General features: G+C 36.4%; 2 protein-coding genes across 3 annotated transcripts; one reads left to right on the top strand and one right to left on the bottom strand.

Moving 5' to 3' along the window:
• Positions 1 to 2,733: 2,733 nt before the first annotated feature.
• nudt12 (nudix (nucleoside diphosphate linked moiety X)-type motif 12) lies at positions 2,734 to 10,050 on the top strand. 2 transcript variants are annotated; one of them, XM_067394226.1, is made up of 7 exons: positions 2,734 to 2,828; positions 4,353 to 4,561; positions 4,660 to 5,213; positions 6,857 to 7,024; positions 7,109 to 7,208; positions 8,702 to 8,901; positions 8,972 to 10,050. In XM_067394226.1, the coding sequence occupies exons 2-7, from the start codon at positions 4,353 to 4,355 to the stop codon at positions 9,067 to 9,069; spliced, it is 1,329 nt and encodes a 442-aa protein (XP_067250327.1). In that variant the 5' UTR covers positions 2,734 to 2,828; the 3' UTR covers positions 9,070 to 10,050. The 2 variants fall into 2 exon arrangements, with proteins under 2 accessions (XP_067250327.1, XP_067250326.1); XM_067394225.1 differs by having other exon boundaries at positions 7,109 to 7,222; positions 8,972 to 10,048.
• A 14-nt stretch (positions 10,051 to 10,064) lies between these two features.
• Positions 10,065 to 19,698, bottom strand: LOC137026757 (interleukin-6 receptor subunit beta). Its single transcript, XM_067394224.1, has 18 exons — positions 19,572 to 19,698; positions 19,386 to 19,445; positions 19,240 to 19,266; positions 19,058 to 19,168; positions 18,872 to 18,986; positions 18,340 to 18,470; positions 16,552 to 16,688; positions 15,501 to 15,651; positions 15,231 to 15,313; positions 15,050 to 15,157; positions 14,138 to 14,246; positions 13,787 to 13,969; positions 12,614 to 12,712; positions 12,388 to 12,528; positions 12,174 to 12,314; positions 11,490 to 11,574; positions 11,328 to 11,409; positions 10,065 to 10,366 (listed from the first exon to the last, which is right to left on the bottom strand). Exons 2-18 carry the CDS (start codon positions 19,435 to 19,437, stop codon positions 10,079 to 10,081), a joined length of 2,043 nt encoding a protein of 680 aa, XP_067250325.1. The 5' UTR covers positions 19,438 to 19,445; positions 19,572 to 19,698; the 3' UTR covers positions 10,065 to 10,078.
• Between the last annotated feature and the right edge of the window lie 830 nt (positions 19,699 to 20,528).

Below are 20,528 nucleotides of genomic sequence, written 5' to 3'. Positions count from 1 at the left end.
TGTCTACACAAAATAAAAACAAATAAAGTTTTTGTATTCAATTCAATTTTTTTAATCATTAGTTAGTCAATCATGTAGTTGTCATTTGATTTATTATGTATTCATTTTATTACATAATTTGTGTCATTATGGCCTGGTTTCACAGACAGGGCTTAGCCTAAAACAGGATTAGGCCGTAGTTCAGTTAGGATATTTAAGTAGCTTTTATAAACGTTCACTAGAAAAACACATTATTGGTGTGCATCTTGAGACAAAACAATGCCACTTACATATTTTAAGATATTTCAGAGCAAGTTACAGTTAAAACAGCTCAAACATGCATTTTAGATGCACTAGCTTAAGCCTTGTCTGTGAAACCGGGGGTTTATGTTTTTACATTACTTATTTCCTTTCTGTTGTGGTTTAATCTTATTATTGTGGGGATTTGTGTGTTTGTTTTCATGATTTCACGGTTTTTAACATCACAGGATGATGTGTTTTATCATTGCTTGTGCTTTGGTATAATAACACTTGTTGAATTTGTACTCAGACGAAACATTAACAACTAAGATTATTCAATAAACCAACTCATTTTCACCATCACTTCACATCTCCTGCTTCTACAAGACATAGAATACAAATAAAACAAATTAAGAAACAAATGTCAAAATCATGTGTCAAAGGCCAAAGAGAAAAGTTGGGTTTCAAGAAGCGACTTAAAAGAATTCAATGAAGAGGCAGAGGCAGATCATTGCACAGTTTAGGAGCTGCTACAGCACAGGCACGGTCCCCTCTGAGCTTCTGTTTTGTTTTGGGCGCAATCAGTTGATCAGCTGACCTGAAGCAACAGAAGACCCACTAACCCCCACATACAGTGCGTTACAGTAATCCAGCCGAGTGGTGACAAAGCCGTGTGTTGCCTTGAAAGAAATGGCTTTATTTTGGCCTGCTGCCTCAGATGAAAAAAGCTAGATTTAACAACTGCCCTGATCTGACTGTCAAGCTTAAAGGTGCCCTAGAATCTAAGGTGTCTCCTGAATGTGTCTGTGAGGTTTCAGCTCAAAATACCCCATAGATTTTTTATTATCAAATTTTTTAACTGCCTTTTTTGGGGCATCATTATAAATGCGCCGATTCAGAGCGCGTCCCCTTTAAATCCTCGCGCTCCCCGCCCCTGAGCTCGCGACTCTATATGCAGTGCATAAACACAGTTCACACAGCTAATATAACCCTCAAAATGGATCTTTACAAAGTGTTCGTCATGCAGCATGTCTAATCACGTAAATATGGTATTTATTTGGATGTTTACATTAGATTCTGAATGAGTTTGATTTAGTTTGATTTCTGAGAATTATAAAGAATGAAGTTGTGTTTATGAATTATACAGACTGCAAGTGTTTAATAATGAAAATAGCGACGGCTCTTGTCTCCGTGAATACAGTAAGAAACGATGGTAACTTTAACCACATTTAACAGTACATTAGCAACATGCTAACGAAACATTTAGAAAGACAATTTACAAATATCACTAAAAATATCATGCTATCATGGATCATGTCAGTTATTATTGCTCCATCTGCCATTTTTCGCTGTTGTTCTTGCTTGCTTACCTAGTCTGATGATTCAGCTGTGCACAGATCCAGACGTTAATACTGGCTTGTGTAATGCCTTGAACATGAGCTGGCATATGCAAATATTGGGGGCGTAATGTTACATATTAATGATCCCGACTGTTACGCAACAGTCGGTGTTATGTTGAGATTCGCCTGTTCTTCAGAGGTCTTTTGCACAAATCAAATTTACATAAGAAGGAGGAAACAATGGAGTTTGAGACTCACTGTATGTCATTTCCATGTACAGAACGTTATTTAACTATGCTGAGGTAAATTAAATTTTCAATTCTAGGGCACCTTTAAGGTTAGCGTCGATTTTAACCCCTAGGTTAGTAATGGTTGGTTTGTTGTACTGGGCCAAGGCCCCAAAATCAACAGGTCCCAATGGTGCCACCAAAAACCATCACCTCTGTCTTTTTTAAATTAAACCTTAAAAAGTTAAGAGACATCCAGGCCTGTATATCGTCAACACACTCAAATAAACGTATGACAGTGTCGTTCTTTTTAAGAGGCACATAAATCTGGCTATCGTCTGCATAAAAATGGAAAGACGTGCCATGCTTCCTGATTAGTGAACTTACAAGTACATCATGGAGAGTCTGCCGGACCGCGGACGTTCCTGTTGGCATCTCGGAGCAGTTTGGGCCCTCAGTCGGCTCCAGGACAATGAGGTTTGATGACCGATTCTACAGAACTAGTTTTCCTACAAATTCTTTGCTAAGTTGTTTTGATTTGATTTGTGCATATCTTCTCCAGCTGTTTTTAGGAGAGTATCCAGATAAGTACTTCACTGAACAACCGGTCATGAAAGCCAAGTTTTTAGCATCACAGGATGAAGTTGTTTTGTTTTTTCATTGCTTGTGCTTTGGTATAATAAAACTTGCTGAATTTGTACTGGTCAGATGAAACATGCACAACTAAGATTATTCAATAAACCAAATCATTTTCACCATCAATTCATCACCAGATATAATTTATATCCACCTACAAAATTAATTTCAAGTATTTAGACAGAAAATGTTGATTTAATGGTTTTGAGGATTGTGAAAAAAAAATTAATTCAGTCTGTCCAAACTTCACAATATGTTGTAATTACAGCTTCTCTCCACTAAGTGTCGCGCTTGCGCAGAAAAATGTGTCTTCAGTGCGTCATAACAGAGCGACAGATGAGTTACAAAACATCAAAAACACTCTGAACTTCAACCCAACCTATGAAATCAATAAACAGTTTTTCTGGTGAGTAACTGTATTTTTTTTCTGGCAGTTTTAATAAATGCATAAATACTATTGCTGTAATGCGGAGGAATGTCTGTTCTAAAATATAACATTAATATACAATCAGAGTTTATGGTGTCATTGGTAAAATTAAGTGTCATTACTGCTGATCATTCTTTAAAAAAAAAGACGAAAAGATCTTCAAATGAAAAATAATGACATGAGCTAGTCTTCATCATGAACTGTGAAATACAGAAAAATGTGGACAGAAATACTATTTAAATATATTTCCATTATCTGATGTTGATCTAGTTTCAATATCTAGTTCATATTCCCAAAAAATTTTAAATAAAAAAGACAGAAGAAAATATATATAGTCTATAGAATTATGTCACCAATTATTGTGACAAAATCCATTTCTAATGTGGAAATGTATTGCTAATCAAGACTGATATGAATATGTTTATGTTCGTGGGAAGGTACAATAAAGAAAAGGTATTATTTAAAAATTAAAAAGAATGTTGATGCGGAACTACTTCCATCCCAGTGAACGTTCTCAGAACATTCTTCCAGTAACATTAATAGAACGCTTGTTCAGATTAATAATGTTCTCAAAGCATGAACACAAAAACATTATGTATGGGTCAAAGACATTCACAATAGAAATTTACAAAAGTGATTTTATGTACACAGAAAGCACATTAAATCCAAGTAAAACGTCTACCTTTAAGGTTTCAAATAAGTTTTGGGAGAATAAAATGTCAAATGTTTGTGAAATAATCTTCCATTGTCATTCAGTGAAACACTTATTCTGATCTGTACGCATTAAAACATATAAAAGAATAAGTGAGCATATTGCATTTTAAATGAGTAAAATGATGAATGGGCAAAACCTAGGATAGTGGCAAAGTTTAAAAATGTAAAATTACAAGTAATTAGCGTTTGGGGTAAAAGTAATTAGTGTTTAATATGGCATAAATAGATTTTTGTTAAATTTAAATATTCCTGACGAGATTGACTGACATTTTAGTGGGTATCTTCTGTAAATCATGGTAAAAATGTATATTTAATTTTTGCCAAACAAATTAAAAACAACAACAACAATCCAAAGCTACCCTTTACCTGTTTGACCCACATACATCATTCATGGAATGTTTTAGCTGGACGTTTTTTAATTCTCACTATTAAATATGACTTTTCCCTCAATAAACCCCTAATTACTGCTTATTAATAATTAGTAAGATAGTTATTAAGTTTAGGGATTGTGTAGGATTAAGGGATGTTGAATATTGTAATGCATTAATATGTGCTTTATTAGTACATATTACTAATTAGTAATTATTAATTAGTAACAGCCAATATCCTAGTAATATGCATGATAATAAGCAACTAGTTAATAGTGAGAACTAAAGTGTTACCAATATACCTTAAAAGTGTTGGTTAGACTGTACAATAAGGTTTCATTAGTTAACATTAGTAAATGCATTAATAATGATCACTAACGGGACCTTTTAAAGCTGTGCTGTGTCCATTTGTCTCTTTCAGATGATGAGCAGCATCCAGATGAGTGGCAGAGACGAGCTGCTCGAGCGCTTTCTGGACGCCTCGTCTAGAGGAGACGTGGAGACGGTGTCGGTCCTGACGTCTCAGTCCAGAGAGCTGCTGAACCGGCGGGGAGATCAGGGCTGGACCGCGTTAATGCTGGCCGCCAGAAACGGACACTACGAGGTGGCCAAAGTCTTACTGTCCAACGGGTGAGAGACCAACACCTGCCTGAAGAAGCTCAGAACATCATTAATCCATATTACACTTGCATGTTTTGCTGTACTCTCACCCTCTTCACCTGTTACAGATGCGACACTAGCGTCACAAACCGCTCGGGTCAGACGGCTGCAGATGTGGCTCAGTTCTGGGGTCACCGACACGTCGTCCGTCTGTTGGCCGGCGGCTGCGATCACACTCCAGACCTCCGTCATCTTCTGCCCAGCAGAGCCGCGGAAGAGCCGGACACTTACTTCAACAGAGAGCTTCTCGACAGAAAGAGCGACAGACGGAGCGACTCGGAGTGGCTCGCCGCCAAACAAGCTTCTCCAGAGACGGTGTTCCTTCTCTTCCACCAGCTGAATCCTCTGGTGTCGTCCAGAGCGGAGGATGCGGAGGGCGGTCGGCCCGACACGAGGCTCTGTAAGCTCCGAGCGCCGGCGGTGCAGGAGCTGCTGAAGAACAGTGACACGGTGGTGGTTTTCTTAGGAGTGGAGAAGCAGGAGGCGGGCGACGGGCTGCTGGCGTGGTTTGCTCTCGATACTGAAGACGATCCTACAGAACTCCTGAAAGCAGAAGATCCCGGCCGTTTCTTCCTTCCGGGAGCGATGCCGGGACTCTTGAGGCTGAGTGACGATGACGCAGGTGTTTTTCTCAATCGCTTTGGCTCAATGAGGCCTACGATCAATCTGATCTGAGCTGGCAGAAAGATTGAGGGTTACACTTTATTTCGATGGTCCACTTTAGACATTCTACTAACTGTAAGTAACTTAGCGAGTGAATGTCAATGTATTCTACAAACCCTAACCCTAACAAGTCTACTAAAACTCTAATGAGAGACAGACAAAGTTATTTACAGTTAGTAGTATTTTTCTGACCCCACTGACTCATATTTGTTCTCGTTTTTAAGCACAAATTTACTTTTTTCATTAAACAAGACTTAATATCTTCAGTCATTTCTCTTCTCCAGTAAATTAATCTTGATTTAAGAATGTTTAGATATTTGTGCTGGAAAACAAAACCATGGAAGCTTGTTTCCACCATGAAATAAGTAATAAAAAATGTACTTGCAACTTTTTTTCTTGAAATTGTAAGATATAAAATCGAAATTGCAAGTTATAAAGTAGGAATTGCGAGATAAAGTCGGAATTGCGAGATAAAGTCGGAATTGCGAGTTATAAAGTCGGAATTGCGAGTTATAAAGTCGGAATTGTGAGTTATAAAGTCTGAATTGCGAGATAAAGTCGGAATTGCGAGTTATAAAGTCGGAATTGTGAGTTATAAAGTCGGAATTGCGAGATAAAGTCAGAATTGCGAACTATAAAGTCTGAATTGCGAGTTATAAAGTCGGAATTACGAGATAAAGTTGGAATTGCGAGTTATAAAGTCGGAATTGCGAGATATAAAGTAGGAATTGCGAGATATAAAGTAGGAATTGCGAGATAAAGTCGGAATTGCGAGTTATAAAGTCGGAATTGCGAGATAAAGTCGGAATTGCGAGATAAAGTCGGAATTGCGAGTTATAAAGTAGGAATTGCGAGCTATAAAGTCAGAATTGCGAGATAAAGTCGGAATTGCGAGATAAAGTCGGAATTGCGAGATAAAGTCGGAATTGCGAGTTATAAAGTCGGAATTGTGAGTTATAAAGTCTGAATTGCGAGATAAAGTCGGAATTGCGAGTTATAAAGTCGGAATTGTGAGTTATAAAGTCGGAATTGCGAGATAAAGTCAGAATTGCGAACTATAAAGTCTGAATTGCGAGTTATAAAGTCGGAATTACGAGATAAAGTTGGAATTGCGAGTTATAAAGTCGGAATTGCGAGATATAAAGTAGGAATTGCGAGATAAAGTCGGAATTGCGAGTTATAAAGTCGGAATTGCGAGATAAAGTCGGAATTGTGAGCTATAAAGTCAGAATTGCGAGATAAAGTCGGAATTGCGAGATAAAGTCGGAATTGCAAGATATACTATCGGAATTGCGAGATTTAAAATCGGTATTGCGAGATATAAAGTCAGATGGACAAAACTGATATTATTGTATAATACAGTAAATAAACAGAAGGCAAACTTGTTTTTAACAAACATTTCCATGGTTGACGGCTACTTACAGTTTATTGATTAAGACATTTATTAAAAAATGAGCTAAAGCGAGAAACACTGTGAAATGCGTAACTATTGCTCTTTCTCATGCTGAGGGTTAGTGATGTGAACTAATCATCCAGCATCTGTATATATAAATATAGTTTGTTCTGTGAGATGTGCTTCATCGATCATCGTTTCACACACAGGTGTCGTGGCTCAGGCCCGATCCGTTCTGGCGTGGCACAGCCGATACCGCTTCTGCCCGACCTGCGGGAGCAGCACTAAAGTAGAAGACGGCGGCTACAAGAGGACCTGTTTGAGAGCAGGCTGCAGAAGTCTCCAGGGCGTCCACAACACCTGCTATCCCAGAGTTGGCAAGTACACTCCCAATTACGGCTCAGCCGGAGCTCGGGGAATATGATCTTTCACACGTCTGTCTTGTCCATCTGCACTTCTAGATCCGGTGGTGATCATGTTAGTCCTTCATCCCGATGGGAATCAATGTCTGCTGGGACGCAAGAAGATCTTTCCTCCAGGAATGTTCTCGTGCCTCGCTGGGTTCGTAGAGCCAGGTATCTGAAACCCAAGCGCCGCTACGGGCCTCTGGGTAAAGGGTTCCTGAAAAGTCTTAAAATAAGTTTGATCAAATTTAAGCCCATAAAAAGTATGGAAGCTTTTTTAACCACTTTTTATCTCACAATTCTGACTTTTTTTTTGAGAATTTTATAGTAGAAGAGTCTGAATTGTGAGAAAAAACCTAAACCCAAAATTGCAAGATGTACATTTGTAATTATTACAAGTTTAAAAATGTAATTGGGACCAATTCCGACTTTTTAAAAGAATTTTCTGTGAAGAAACAGAATTGTGAGAGAAAAAGTATTTTTTATTCTGTGGTGGAAAAAAAGGTCAGAATTCTGAGAAATTAAATCAAAATTGCGACATGTGAACTCCATACTTTTCTTATACAACTTAAGATATTTTTGTGGCCTTAAATTTGATAAACTAGACTTAGACTTATAATAAAAAAGACTTATTTGTGAGTTTACAAGTTGAAAAAGGTATTTGCTACTTTTTATCTCAGAATTTAGACTTTTATTCAGATAATTTTTTCAGAATTGTGAGATTTAAACTCGCAATTGTAAAAAAAGAAAAAAAGAGTCGTACTTGTAAGATATAAATTCAAGTGTGAGATAAAAAGGTCATAATTACTTTTGAAACGATATGTACTATGAAAAACCCTATACAAATAAAATTTAAAAATGTAATTGTGACTTTTTATCTCACCAATTCCGCCATTTTCTAGACAGTTTTCTGTGAAAAAAACTGAATAGTGACATTAAAGTTGCAATTACCTTTTTTGTTTTTTATTTCGTGGTGGGGAAAAAATATTCTGAGAAATTAAATCAAAATTGCTTTATGTAAACTCCATACTTTTCTTATACCACTTAAGATATTTAAGACATTTTATGGCCTTAAATTTGATAAAGTTTACGAGTTAAAAAAGGTAATTGCTACTTTCTCAGAATTTAGACTATATTTAGAATTTTGTGAGATTTAAACTCACAATTGTAAAAAAAAAAGGAAAAAAAAGTCGGAATTGTAAGATATAAATTTGCAAGTGTGAGATAAAAAGTCATAATTGCCTTTGAAACGATATTAAATTTAATTTGATTCTGAGCGCTGCATGTTTCAAAGTAAAAACACGGTGCTGTTTCTCATTCTACAGACTCGCTCTGATTTAACACAGATTTATGCCAAGTGACTGCTGCTGATGTACTATTGATGATGCTTACTCTATGGAGTTTATATCATACATGCAATCTCATCGCTCTAATAAGTGCAGCTGTTTTGTATACAGGGTTTACCAGGGTAACCGCTATATTTCTGCTGTTCCAATATATAATCATAAGTTCTATAAATATAATCATTTATAATTTTGACATCCCTTTTCTTATGAAATGGTTTAATGGCTGCAATATGAGGTTTGTCATTTTATAAAATCTGCATTATTTGAGGTGTAAAGTTGTTTAAATCACCGTCATGCCGCTCAGGGGAGGCGCTGGAGGCGGCGGTGAGGCGGGAGGTGCTGGAGGAGAGCGGCGTTCAGGTGGGACCCGTGCAGTACGTGTCGAGCCAGGCCTGGCCGATGCCCTCCTGCCTGATGATTGGCTGCCACTGCGTCGCTCTGACCACAGACATCAGAGTGGACGAGAGCGAGATCGAAGAGGCGCGCTGGTTCACGCGGCAGCAGGTGCGACGCTCACACGGCGAGTTATTAAACAGAGTTATTCGAGTTTCTAACACTTTTCTCTGCCGCTCAGGTGATCGACGCTCTTGCGAAAGACAAACGGGCGGTTTTCAGCATGCCGCCCAGACAAGCCATCGCTCACTACCTGCTCAAACACTGGACTGGATTTAACGCAAACCTCTGAACTGTGCTGAACTGAACTATTAATCAAATTGATTTAATGAGCTTTGAACTGAATCAATCATCTGTTCTTTCTAGATTATAGAAGTGAAATTAAATTAAAATCATGACGAAACAGCAGAAAATGTTTTATATCCTTATATTGTAATCATTACAAGCACTGAGTACATGACATCGCCGTGTGAACGTTACATTGACACACTCATCTGACTGATACTGTAACACTCAAACTAACATGTTCTGCTTTGAAACTATATGCATTCTGAAGAGTGCGATACAAATAAACTTCAATCCTTAAACGATTTACCTTGAGAAAAGCTTGAAGTCAAACATTGAAATTCATGTGCATTTGAGGTTAACGTACATTTGTTGCTTCATACATGATTCATACATGATTTAAACTGTTGCAGACAGGAAGCACCATGACTATGTGTCATTACACAACACTGTAACTGTGAAATACATATATTTCATCACACATCTCCTTCTAGAATTCAGCAATTTCATTATTCAGAGCTTTACATCATGTTTCTGAAATGGTTCTCAACCTTTTTCTCCACAACAATTTTCAAAGACCCCGTGACTTTTTACTGGACAGGGATTAAGGATGGATTCTCTCAATTTCTACCTGATAAAAGATTTTAGACCTTGGGATAACTAGAAAAATGTGAATTCATTATAAAAATGCCCATTTTATTAATTTCCATGTCAAGAAATCACACTTTTAAAATGAGGCTTCCATTGGGAATCATGGTTCTCAAAAAAGTAATTAAAATAAGGTTTTTTTTGCTATATAGTCTTATTTTAAATGTTTTTAATGCCCTTTAGTTGAGAACTGCTGCTTCTGTCGACACACGGTTTAAATATTGTTTATTTTACTGCTGCAAATGCAAAGTGAAACCAGTGAAAGTTGAGTGAGATTCTTCTGATACTAATCAGAAACTGCAGTCGACTCAATTCAGACGAGACTGGAAGTTTCACTAGTCGGAAAATGCAGATTTCAGTCTGATGTTTGAGCTACAGAAGACATTTGTCCAGTTTGAACATAATCAGAAATATCGGCTAATAAGGGTAAATCGACGTACTCCGGCAGACTGGAGGGGGCGAGAGCGTCTGAGTTGGGTTTCCACAGAGCCGTACCTTCACCAGTTGTAGAGATCTTTGATGGAATCACGTCCTCGTGTTCTGATATCGAAGACACGCGACGTTCAACCTGTATGAAGTTGTTCTCCTGCTGGTCGAACTGGAACGAACTCTCCAGCTTCAGCACACAAATCTTGCCGCTGCCCTGTTAACATCACACACATCATCTAGAGAAGCTGCCTTTTCTTATATTAAACTTTATTTTGCATGAGACATACCGTATTTTACTTTGGTAACAAAAGTGCCTCTATTGTCTTATTTGGTCTGCAAAGATCAAAGTTTTTGTCTCCTAAAAGAATCGATTCTGAACTGAAACGAATCGACAGTAATTCCAGTCTCTCTTTCTGCTCGTAGGTTTGTAACTAATTTGCATAATGCCCGCCTCTGCTCTTGATTGGCTGAACAGCGTCTCTTTGCCCCGTCCGTCTTATTGACCATTTTACGACACTCTATTATTTAATTTAATTTAATTCTGCATGTTTCGAAGTAAAAACACAGCGTTGTTTCTCGTTCTTCAGGCTCATGCTTTCACAATCAGTGAATACATGTACTAATACATTTTGTAAACAGGCTTTACCAGGGTAACCGCTATATTTCTGCTGTTCCAATTTTTAATCATATATGTTAAAGTACTATAAATATAATCATTTATATCATCATTTATATCTTGACTGGTTGAACAGCGTCTCTTTGCCCCGCCCTCAATCACTGTAGTTTTATCTGAGACTGGAAGAGTTTGGTTCGTGTTGTTCGTGTCGAGAAGACGCTGTTGTCAAAGCAAATCCACTTTGATGAGATTGATACGTCGAAACTGACGCCTGTTCGTATCACTGTGAATCAAGAGCTGAGATTCAGATATGGTAATGAGCGTTGGGTTTCTGACCAATCAGAGCAGAGCAGCTCTCAGAAAGGCGGAGTTTAGAGAGACTGAATCTTTGAACGAAGCGTTTGACACTGAGCTGATGCTGCAGTGGATATTATGAGAAAATTAAAGTGTTTTTTGACCTTGGATGAGTGTGAACCTGTTGTAGGAGACCATAAAAATAGCATAATAGAGGCACTTTTATATAAAACTAATGATTGTCAAACCAAAGGGAAAAAAAGACCTTAAGATGTGGGTTGAGAAGCCAGCGTCCGATCAGACTGTACCTCGGATTGGCGACGATAGGGAAGAAATATTCCCTGAATCTGTGTGTAAAGATGACAGAGGCATTAATGAAGCTAAAATAAACACAAGAGATTGATGTTCACTCGAGATCAGCGCTTACATGGTCCTTGATGAAACAGAGAATATCCCAAAGACGAGAAGCAGGAGAACCACTGGAACTGCAAACCTCATCATCTCATCATAATCTGAAACATGAAGGAGGAATTGTGAAATGATTTATGAATTATGTTTCCAGTAACATCATCTGTCGTGTCTTTTGTACCGTTTCTAAAAGCATCATAAACAACATCTGCAAAGTTCCGACGCTCAAAGTTCAATGCAAATGAGATATTTTCTTTTACAGAAATCGCTTTTTAAGGACTTTAAGTCTTCTTCCCGGGTTAGTGACATCACTAACCCCAGAATTTACATAAACCCCGCCCCTGAGAACACACAACAAAAGGGGCGGGGCCATGTTGGGCTGCTTTAGAGAAGAGGAAGAGTTGTTTTTGTAAATGCCGTCATTTTACGCCGGACTGCTTCACAAACGAGGGTCAATTCAACACAAAAGATGAACATGACGGCACATGCTAGTGGATGAGTTGAATCAACTCCACAGCAACTACATCAATTTATCCACTAACCATTCAGAAACGTCTAAAAGTTGTAACTTCTTCCTGAGTCTCTCCATCAGTGTCGACTCCGGTTTGAACAATGTAAGGCTGAACACTTTCCTCATTTTGGCTGCGTGAGATTCTCCAGCTTTGTTGTTGTTGAGCGACCGAAGCGCGAGCTGTTATATTACCTATCAGTGGTGTGTTGACGTCCAGACTGGCCTTTGAGAAGTTCCCGATCCTAGTTTCTTCTTGTATGTAGACTGAGTATTTAGCGTTTGCACGAAGCTGGTCGAACGTGTGCTGCTGTTTATCTGGAAAGACTGAGAGAGCTGAGAGAACAGAGTCAGAGTGAGCGATTAAACACGAGTACAGGACGAGCAGATTCACTCTGAACTGACTTACACTCGTTTCCGTGCGCTCCTTCCAACACCAGCCTGTACTGACGCACGCTTACTCGCGGCTTCGCCTCCTTCCACGTCCACTGAACCGCCAGAGACGACTGCGTCACGTTCACAAGAAGAAACCGGGCCAGATCCAACAGAGCTGGAGCAAAATAAACCAGAACGCAGGATATAACTCAACATCTGTCAACAGCTTGTGAAGTTTTCATAATTTCATCATCATTTACCGCCGTGTTGTAGATCGGCAGAGATGGAGGTCGGAGGCCCACAGAGAGAGTCATAGACGGGATACACACTGATGGTGTAGGTCTCGTCCGGCTCGATGCCTTTGAAAATATAAAACAACAAATAATAAATAATAAAGATAATAAAAATAATAAAAAAAATATATATATTTTTTTAAATAAATAACATTATTTAGGTTAACAAATGAAACATTGTAAAGTGTTATCAAAATATTAATGCTCTAAAATATAAAGAGAATTAATTTAAAAATTAAAATATAAAATTAAATAAAAATAAAATAATAAAATTAAAATAAAAAATGAAAAATAATAAAAATAATAAAAAAAGTATTTAATATAAAAATATAAAAAACAAATAATAAATAAATAAAATTAAAGAATGAAAATAAAAAATAATAAATAAAGATAATAAAAATAAATAAACATTTATTTTAATAAATAACATTATTTAGGTTAACAAATAAAACCGTATTGTAAAGTGTTATCAAAATATTTATGCTCTAAAATATGAAGAGAATTAATTAAAAAATCAAATTTAAAAATTAAAATATAAAATAAAAATAAAAATAAAATAATAAACTTAAAATAAACAATGAAAAATAATAAAAATAATAATAAAGCATTTAATTAAAGAAATATAAAAACAAATAAATAATAAATAAATAAGTAAAATTAAAGAATTAAAATAAAAAAAATAAATAAAGATAATAAAAATAATAAAAAATAAAAACAAAGAAATATTTTTTTAATAAATAGTTATTTAGGTTAACCTTATTGTAAAGTGTTATCAAAATATTAATGCTCTAAAATATAAAGAGAATTAATAAAAATAATCAAATTTAAAAATTAAAATAAAATAATAAAATTAAAATAAACAATGAAAAATAATGTATTTAATTTTAAAATATAAAAACAATAAATAAATAAATATCAAAATAATAAATAAATAAAATTAAACTTTTTTTAATAAATAACATTATTTAGGTTAACAAATGAAACCTTATTGTGAAGTGTTATCAAAATATTACTGTTTTTATCAAAGTCAAAATCTTTATTTATTTTGATGGTTGATGGTTTAAATATGTGGCAGAGATGTTGAGCTCATTAATATTGTTGTATGTATTCATATTTTATAACCCCAGATGAGCCGCTGACCTGTCAGACGGGTTGTGAACATGGATCCGTCGATTCTCTGCCAGTGTTTCCGGATGGGGTTTGTCTCGGCGCTCCATTCGATGGCAAACTCACTGACGTTTACAGCACTGAAGTCACGTTCCCAGCGGATCCGCAAAGAAGAGCCGTCAGAATAAACCCAGAGACCCTTCACTGACTGCACATCTGATTTAAGACACAACTTATTTATGTAATTCTTATTTGTTTTTAATGCTTTTTAAATACAATATTCTTTTTAATTTGATCTCTTATGCATCGGTTTTGATTATTTGCCTTGCCTATCAAGTATGCACTACAGATCAAGCACACTAATGAGAAAGGACAGCTGCTCACCGTGAGAACGAGACGCATCGACCCGGAGCCGGCGGGGAGGCGAGCGTCCGGCGCTGTTATTGGCCCAAACGGTCACCTCATATTCCTCTGGCGTGACCCGAACAACTGCCTTCAGAAACAACACCATTCTTTCCTTTATTCATTCAACAAAACCTGAAAATCTTAACATAAAAATAATAATAATAATAATGAAATAAAAATAAATAAATAAATAAATATAGAAAGAAAAATGTATATTAAATGAAAAGTGTAAATAAAAAATGAATAAAATAAAAACAAATTATAAAATTAAAATATAAAATGAAATAAAATAAAATAAAAAATAATCAATGAAAAATACAAAATAGATAATAAAATAAAATTTAAAATAAAAATATTAAAAATAAAATAAAAACGTAAAAATTAAATTAAATTACAAAGTTAAATAAAAAATAAACGAAAATTAAATAAAAATATATATAAAATTAAATGAAATACAATAAAAAATAAACAATGAAAAAGAATAAAAAATAAATAAAAATAGAATGAAAAATTAACAATAATAAAAAGAAAATAAATAAATAAATACAATTTAAAATTTACATTAAATTACAAAATTTAAATAAAAAGGTTAATAAAATACATTAAATTAAATGTTTTAAAATAAAATGAAATAAAATAACAATAAAAAATGAAAAAGAATAAAAATAAAATAAATAATAAAAATAAATAATAAATAAAAATTTAAATAAAATTTAATTTTAAAATATCTATATGATATATAATAAATAAAGAATAGTAAATAAAAAATATTAAAATAAAAAATAAATATTTTTTAAATAAAAATTAAATACATTTTTTCTTTAAAAATATAAAAATTAAAATTAAGATATAAAATAAAAAAATAAATAAAATGAAATAAACAGAATGTACCTTGAGGTCAGTGGTGTTGAAGGTTTTCTTCAGAGAGGGCTGTTTGGTGGGCATGTAGGACACTTCATAGCCTCGAATGAGCCCTCGAGCATCTGTGACGTCCAGAGCCTTCAGAAACACACACGACTGAAGACTGACAGCATGTGAGGGACGATTCACAAACACACATGAAGAATATTACCTTCCAGAGAAGCAGCAGCTGCCGACCCCCGGAGTTACCATCCGAAGCCACGTGATAACTGAGCGAGAGCGACGCAGACGGCACTGCGAACACAAGAGAAAGACGATGTGTGTTTATGGAAAAGAACATGACAGCAGGTCATTATAGCTTTAGATTCAAACATATTAGGAAACTTCAGTCTGTGTGACTGTCGTTAAAGCAAGCGTCACTGAGTAAAAGCAGATCCAGACACTGAACAACATTCAGCATCAGTTCAGCTGCGGCGCTCACGGCTCTCTGACGTCTGCACTCGCGTCTCGTCGCTCCAGTCGCTCCACCGCCTGTTTCCATAAAAGCAGGAGACGCTCAGACGATACTCGCTGAAGGCCTGTAAGCCCTCGATCACGAACAGAGACTCGTCTGAGGCGGGGAAATCTGCAGTCTGATGTGGAAACAGAAGAGCAGCTCTAAACATCATCATCAGATTCACTGTCGCACAGATCCAACAGATGACTATGAATTCTGCCGGATAGACATTTCTCCACTTAAAGGGTTAGTTCACCCAAAAATTCTGTCATTAATTACTCACCCTCGTGTCGTTCCACACCCGTAAGACCTTCGTTCATCTTCAGAACACAAATTAGGATATTTTTGATGAAATCCGATGGCTCAGTGAGGCCTGCATAGCCAGCAATGATATTTCCTCGAGAGCGTTACAGTGTGTCGAATCATGATTCGGATCGCATGTCAAACTGCTGAAATCACGTGACTTTGGCGCTCTGAACCGCTGATTCGACACAAAAGATTCATAACGCTCCGAAGCTTCCTGAAGCAGTGTTTTGAAATCGGCCATCACTATATAAGTCATTATTTTGTTTTTTTGGCGCACCAAAAATATTCTCGTGGCTTTATAATATTAATATTGAACCACTGTACTCACATGAACTGATTTAAACATGTTTTTAGTACATTAATGGATCTTGAGAGAGGAAATGTCATTGCTCAGGCCTCACTGAGCCATCAGATTTCAACAAAAATATCTTAATTTGTGTTCTGAAGATGAACAAAGGTCTTACGGGTGTGGAACGACATGAGGGAGAGTAATTAATGACATTATTTTCATTTTTGGGTGAACTAACGCTTTAAACATTTTCTGACCTCTGTTCTAATAATTAATTATACAAATCTAGTTTTAGCATATATGAATTATATTATTATATATCTTAGCATTCATCTATGTTATATATAGCCCACTAAAATTTAACTTGTAAACTTTAAATATAATACACTATAAGCACACACACAACTAAAACACTTTCAAGCGATTTCTGTCATTTCTGACCTGTGTCCACGACTCTGTCTTGAGATGTTTGTAGCGGATTCTGCATTTAGTGAGTTGTATTTTCCCGCCGTTCCACGTGACGTTGACCGACGAGTCTGTGACGTTAACAGACGTGATCACCGGCCGAGGAGCCTGAACTACAACATTCAGATACATCGCAACACATCACATGACATTACAGGTGCTGGTCATATAATTAGAATATCGTGAAAAAGTTCATTTTTTTTATTGTAAATTATTTTTAAAAATGAAACTTTCATATATTCTAGATTCCCTACATGTAAAGTAAAACATTTCATAAGGTTTTTTTTTTATTTTGATGATTAGAGCGTACAGCTCATGAAAGTCCAAAATCCAGTATCTCAAAATATTAGAATATTTCCTAAGATCAATCAAAAAATGGATTTTCAAAACAGAAAAGTTCAAGTTCTTTGTTCATTTGTGCACTCAATACTTGGTCGGCAGCACATATTACAGCAAATGACTTGCTCTAGCACAAATTACAGCATCAGTGAAGTGTGGCATGAAGTGATCAGCCTGTGGCACTGCTGAGGCACTATTGAGCCTTCAGATCATCTGTATATTGTTGGATCGACTGTTTCTCATCTTTCTCTTGAAAATATCCCATAGATTCAGGGGTCAGGCATGTTGGCTGGCCAATAAAACACAGTAATATCATGGTCAGCAAACCACTTGGAAGTGGTTTTTGCGCTGTGGGCAGGTGCTAAAGTCCTGCTGGAAAAGGAAATCAGCATCTCCATAAAGCTTGTCAGCTGATGGAAGCATAAAGTGCTCCAAAATCTCCTGGAAGATGGCTGCATTGACTTTGCATTTGATAAAACACAATGGACCAACACCAGCAGATGTCACGGCCCCCCCAAATCATTACTAACTTCAGAAACGTCACACTTGACTTCAAGCAGCTTGGATTCTGTGCCTCTCCAGTCTTCCTTCAGACTCTGGGACCATGATGTCAACATGAAATGCAAAATTTACTTTTATCCGAAAAGAGGACTTTCGACCACTGTTCACTGTCCAGTTCTTTTTCTCCTTAGCCCAGGTAAGATGCTTCTGATGTTGTTTCTGTTTCAGAAGTGGCTTGGTAGTCCTTTTCCTGAAGATGTCTGAGTGTGGTGGCTCTTGATGCGCTGACTCCGCCTTCATTCGACTCATTGTGAAGCTCTCCCAAGTGTTTGAATCAGCTTTACTTGACAGTATTCTCAAGCTTGTGGTCATTCCTGTTGCTTGTGCACCTTTGACTACCCAATTTCTTCCTTCTAGTCAACTTTGCATTTGATATGCTTTGATACATCACTCTGTACACAGCCACCACATTCAGTAATGACCATCTGTGACTTACTCTCTCTGTGGAGGGTGTCAATGATTGTCTCCTAGACCATTGCCAAGTCAGCAGTCTTCCCCATTAGTGTGGTTTCAAAGAACAAGAGATACCTGAAATTTATACTGTAGGGATGGTCATTTAATGAAACTCAAATGTAAATATTTTAATATTTTGAGATACTGGATTTTGGACTTTCATGAGCTGTACGCTGTAATCAAAAAAAAAAAAAAAAAAAAAAACTTTTGAAATGTTTTACTTTACATGTAGTGAATCTAGTATAAATGAAAGTTTCATTTTTTAAAATAATTTACAATAAAAAAATGAACTTTTTCACGATATTCTAATTATATGACCAGCACCTGTAAATCACATCAAAACATCACAACACACCACATTAAAAGTATACCCAAAAGTACTTTCTACACAATGCTGTTATCTAATCTTACCGATTTCCTTAATGATCACTGGATAGACTTCAGAGAACTGCTCTTTCAGGCTGACACTCTTTGATTTGATGATTAAATTGAAACGTGAAAAGTAATTTAAAATGGAAGGACAGGAGATTATGTCATCAGCTCTATAAAACAAAAACGATATTAATATGTCAGTTCATATCGTTTATTTTCAGCTGGTCTCACACTTCTTATTTCTGATTGTGAGATATAAAGTTTATACGTTTATATCTTGCACTTCTGTCGATTTCTCAGAACTGGACTTTCACAGAATAGTGACTTTATAACAAAAGTGCGAGTTTATATCTTACAGTTGACCATTTCACAGAATTGCGACTTCATAACACACACAAATTTCTCAGAACTGCGACTTTGTTTTGCTGAATTGCAACATTATAATTTGCAATTGTGAATTTATATCTTGCCATTTTGAGGGGGAAAAAAGTCAGAATTGTGAGAAAGTTTCAATAAGTTTCTGATGCATGCGACACTAAAGCATGCCATACTGATGAAATAAAACTTTTACCTCCTGAAAATAAAGGTGTTGACAGTTTCCGTTCGGACGTCACTCATCTGAATCCATCTGCAGGTGAACGACTCCTCATACTCCAGAGAGTGGCATGACACATTCACAAAGCTCTCTAGAGGAAAAAGACTGAAATTAAAACAAAACCAACCGCAGATATGAGTATAAACTTAGTCAGACTCGTACCAGGTGTTGCTGTGAGAACATCTGATGCTGTGAGACAGTCATCGCTGGACGTCACGCACACCTTCTTCTGCTTCCCACAACCCTTCAGGTCTTTCCCGGTCACCGTGAGCTCTGCAGAACAGTCTCATTCACTCACACGCTTCAGGTACTAGTATGTTTCCAGTGCTTGTTTTAATGCTTACCTTGAACATGCTTTCTCTTCGAAGCACCTGCAAATCAAAATTGAGTTATTGAACTGAAATGAGTTTGTGCTTCAAAACAAGAACAAATATCTGCCAATGGAGACAGAAAAATGACTAAATGACTATACATGACGAAGGAGACTTACAACAGAAGCAGAACACACAGATCAACACACACAGAGATCCTCTGCCGCTCATTTTCTCATCTGTGAAGAACAAATGTGAAGTGGTTTTAATAACCTCAACGGTTCATTTGTGGTTCCAACACACACTGATTTACACACAAAATCCACAAGCAAAAGCACACGATTTGACAGACTGAAATCGCTCACATGCTGTTTGAGACGCTGGGAACGAGCAGAAGATCCGTCTGGCTGCTGTGGTTTCAGTCTCTTACGGTTTCTTGCAGGTTTAGAGGAACACTGATAACATCGAGGTGATGCTGCAGAAAAACACTTCCTTTGACTCTTTCCTTCCATTTACAGCCAAACTGAAGCAGTCAACACCTCAAGAGGAGCTTTCATGTGTATTTTATCTGTCATCTATGTGTGAAAAGGGCCTGTTCAGAAGAACTGCAACATTTGATCTTTGATGTATTAGAAAATGTTGCGATTAACATTAACTACGACAAATAAATCTTTTCGACTTGATAATGTACGAAAGTTCCGAGTTTAGTCGAATGATTCTGTTCAAGGAAAGCAAGAGAATCAAGTCCTGGAAAAACAGATAAGATTTGAACACTTACTAAGAAACTGTTGATGAACAAGATATGAACGAAAGTCACGGAAGTTGCAACATTTAGTTAAGCAGCAGCAGGTTATAATAAAAATATGCTTTAAATCTGCAGGAGGACAGAAACTATCACGAAATAAAGCAAAATATAGCTGCAAGCAGCAATGCGGGGCCATGCACCGAAGTCATTGAACATAAGAAATAATGAGAAAAATTAAATAAGAAATAATGAGAAAAATGTTCGGGTTGTAGCGCAGCGTGGAGCCGTAAGATCAGAAACAGCAGAAACTGAATGTACATGAAAAAGGTGGTTCAGAAGTAGAGGTGAGAATGAACTCAAAATGAACAGAATAAGAAACATGAAATAATAAGAAAAATGTCTTGGTTGTAGTGCAAAGCTGAGCAGAAAGAGAAAAAAAAGACAAACAGAGGCAAGGTCACATCAAGAGACAAATATCTCTGGAACGGTAGCGAACATCAAAAAAACGTTCAGTCATTTCTGTGCGGCTCGGTCCAAAGATCTTCGGAGCCGATTCTGGACAAAATTGGACACAATT

This window comes from Chanodichthys erythropterus, chromosome 9 (genome assembly GCF_024489055.1).
Source record: "Chanodichthys erythropterus isolate Z2021 chromosome 9, ASM2448905v1, whole genome shotgun sequence".
Lineage (NCBI taxonomy): Eukaryota > Metazoa > Chordata > Actinopteri > Cypriniformes > Xenocyprididae > Chanodichthys > Chanodichthys erythropterus.
The sequence above is the reverse complement of the archived record's forward strand: the minus strand, read 5'-3'. Positions and strand labels throughout refer to the sequence as shown.

Bases quoted from the DNA above. Each gene is read 5' to 3' on its own strand.
- nudt12 (XM_067394225.1), top strand. From the start codon at position 4,353: ATGATGAGCAGCATCCAGATGAGTGGCAGAGACGAGCTGCTCGAGCGC. The intron at 5,214-6,856 runs GTGTTTTTCTCA...TTTCACACACAG, and splicing joins GCTGAGTGACGATGACGCAG to GTGTCGTGGCTCAGGCCCGA. The intron at 7,025-7,108 runs GCAAGTACACTC...CTGCACTTCTAG, and splicing joins CACCTGCTATCCCAGAGTTG to ATCCGGTGGTGATCATGTTA.
- LOC137026757 (XM_067394224.1), bottom strand. From the start codon at position 19,437: ATGAGCGGCAGAGGATCTCTGTGTGTGTTGATCTGTGTGTTCTGCTTC. The intron at 16,689-18,339 runs GTAAGATTAGAT...TGAATGTTGTAG, and splicing joins AGTGATCATTAAGGAAATCG to TTCAGGCTCCTCGGCCGGTG. The intron at 12,713-13,786 runs GTCAGCGGCTCA...ATATTTTCAAAG, and splicing joins GTTCACAACCCGTCTGACAG to GCATCGAGCCGGACGAGACC.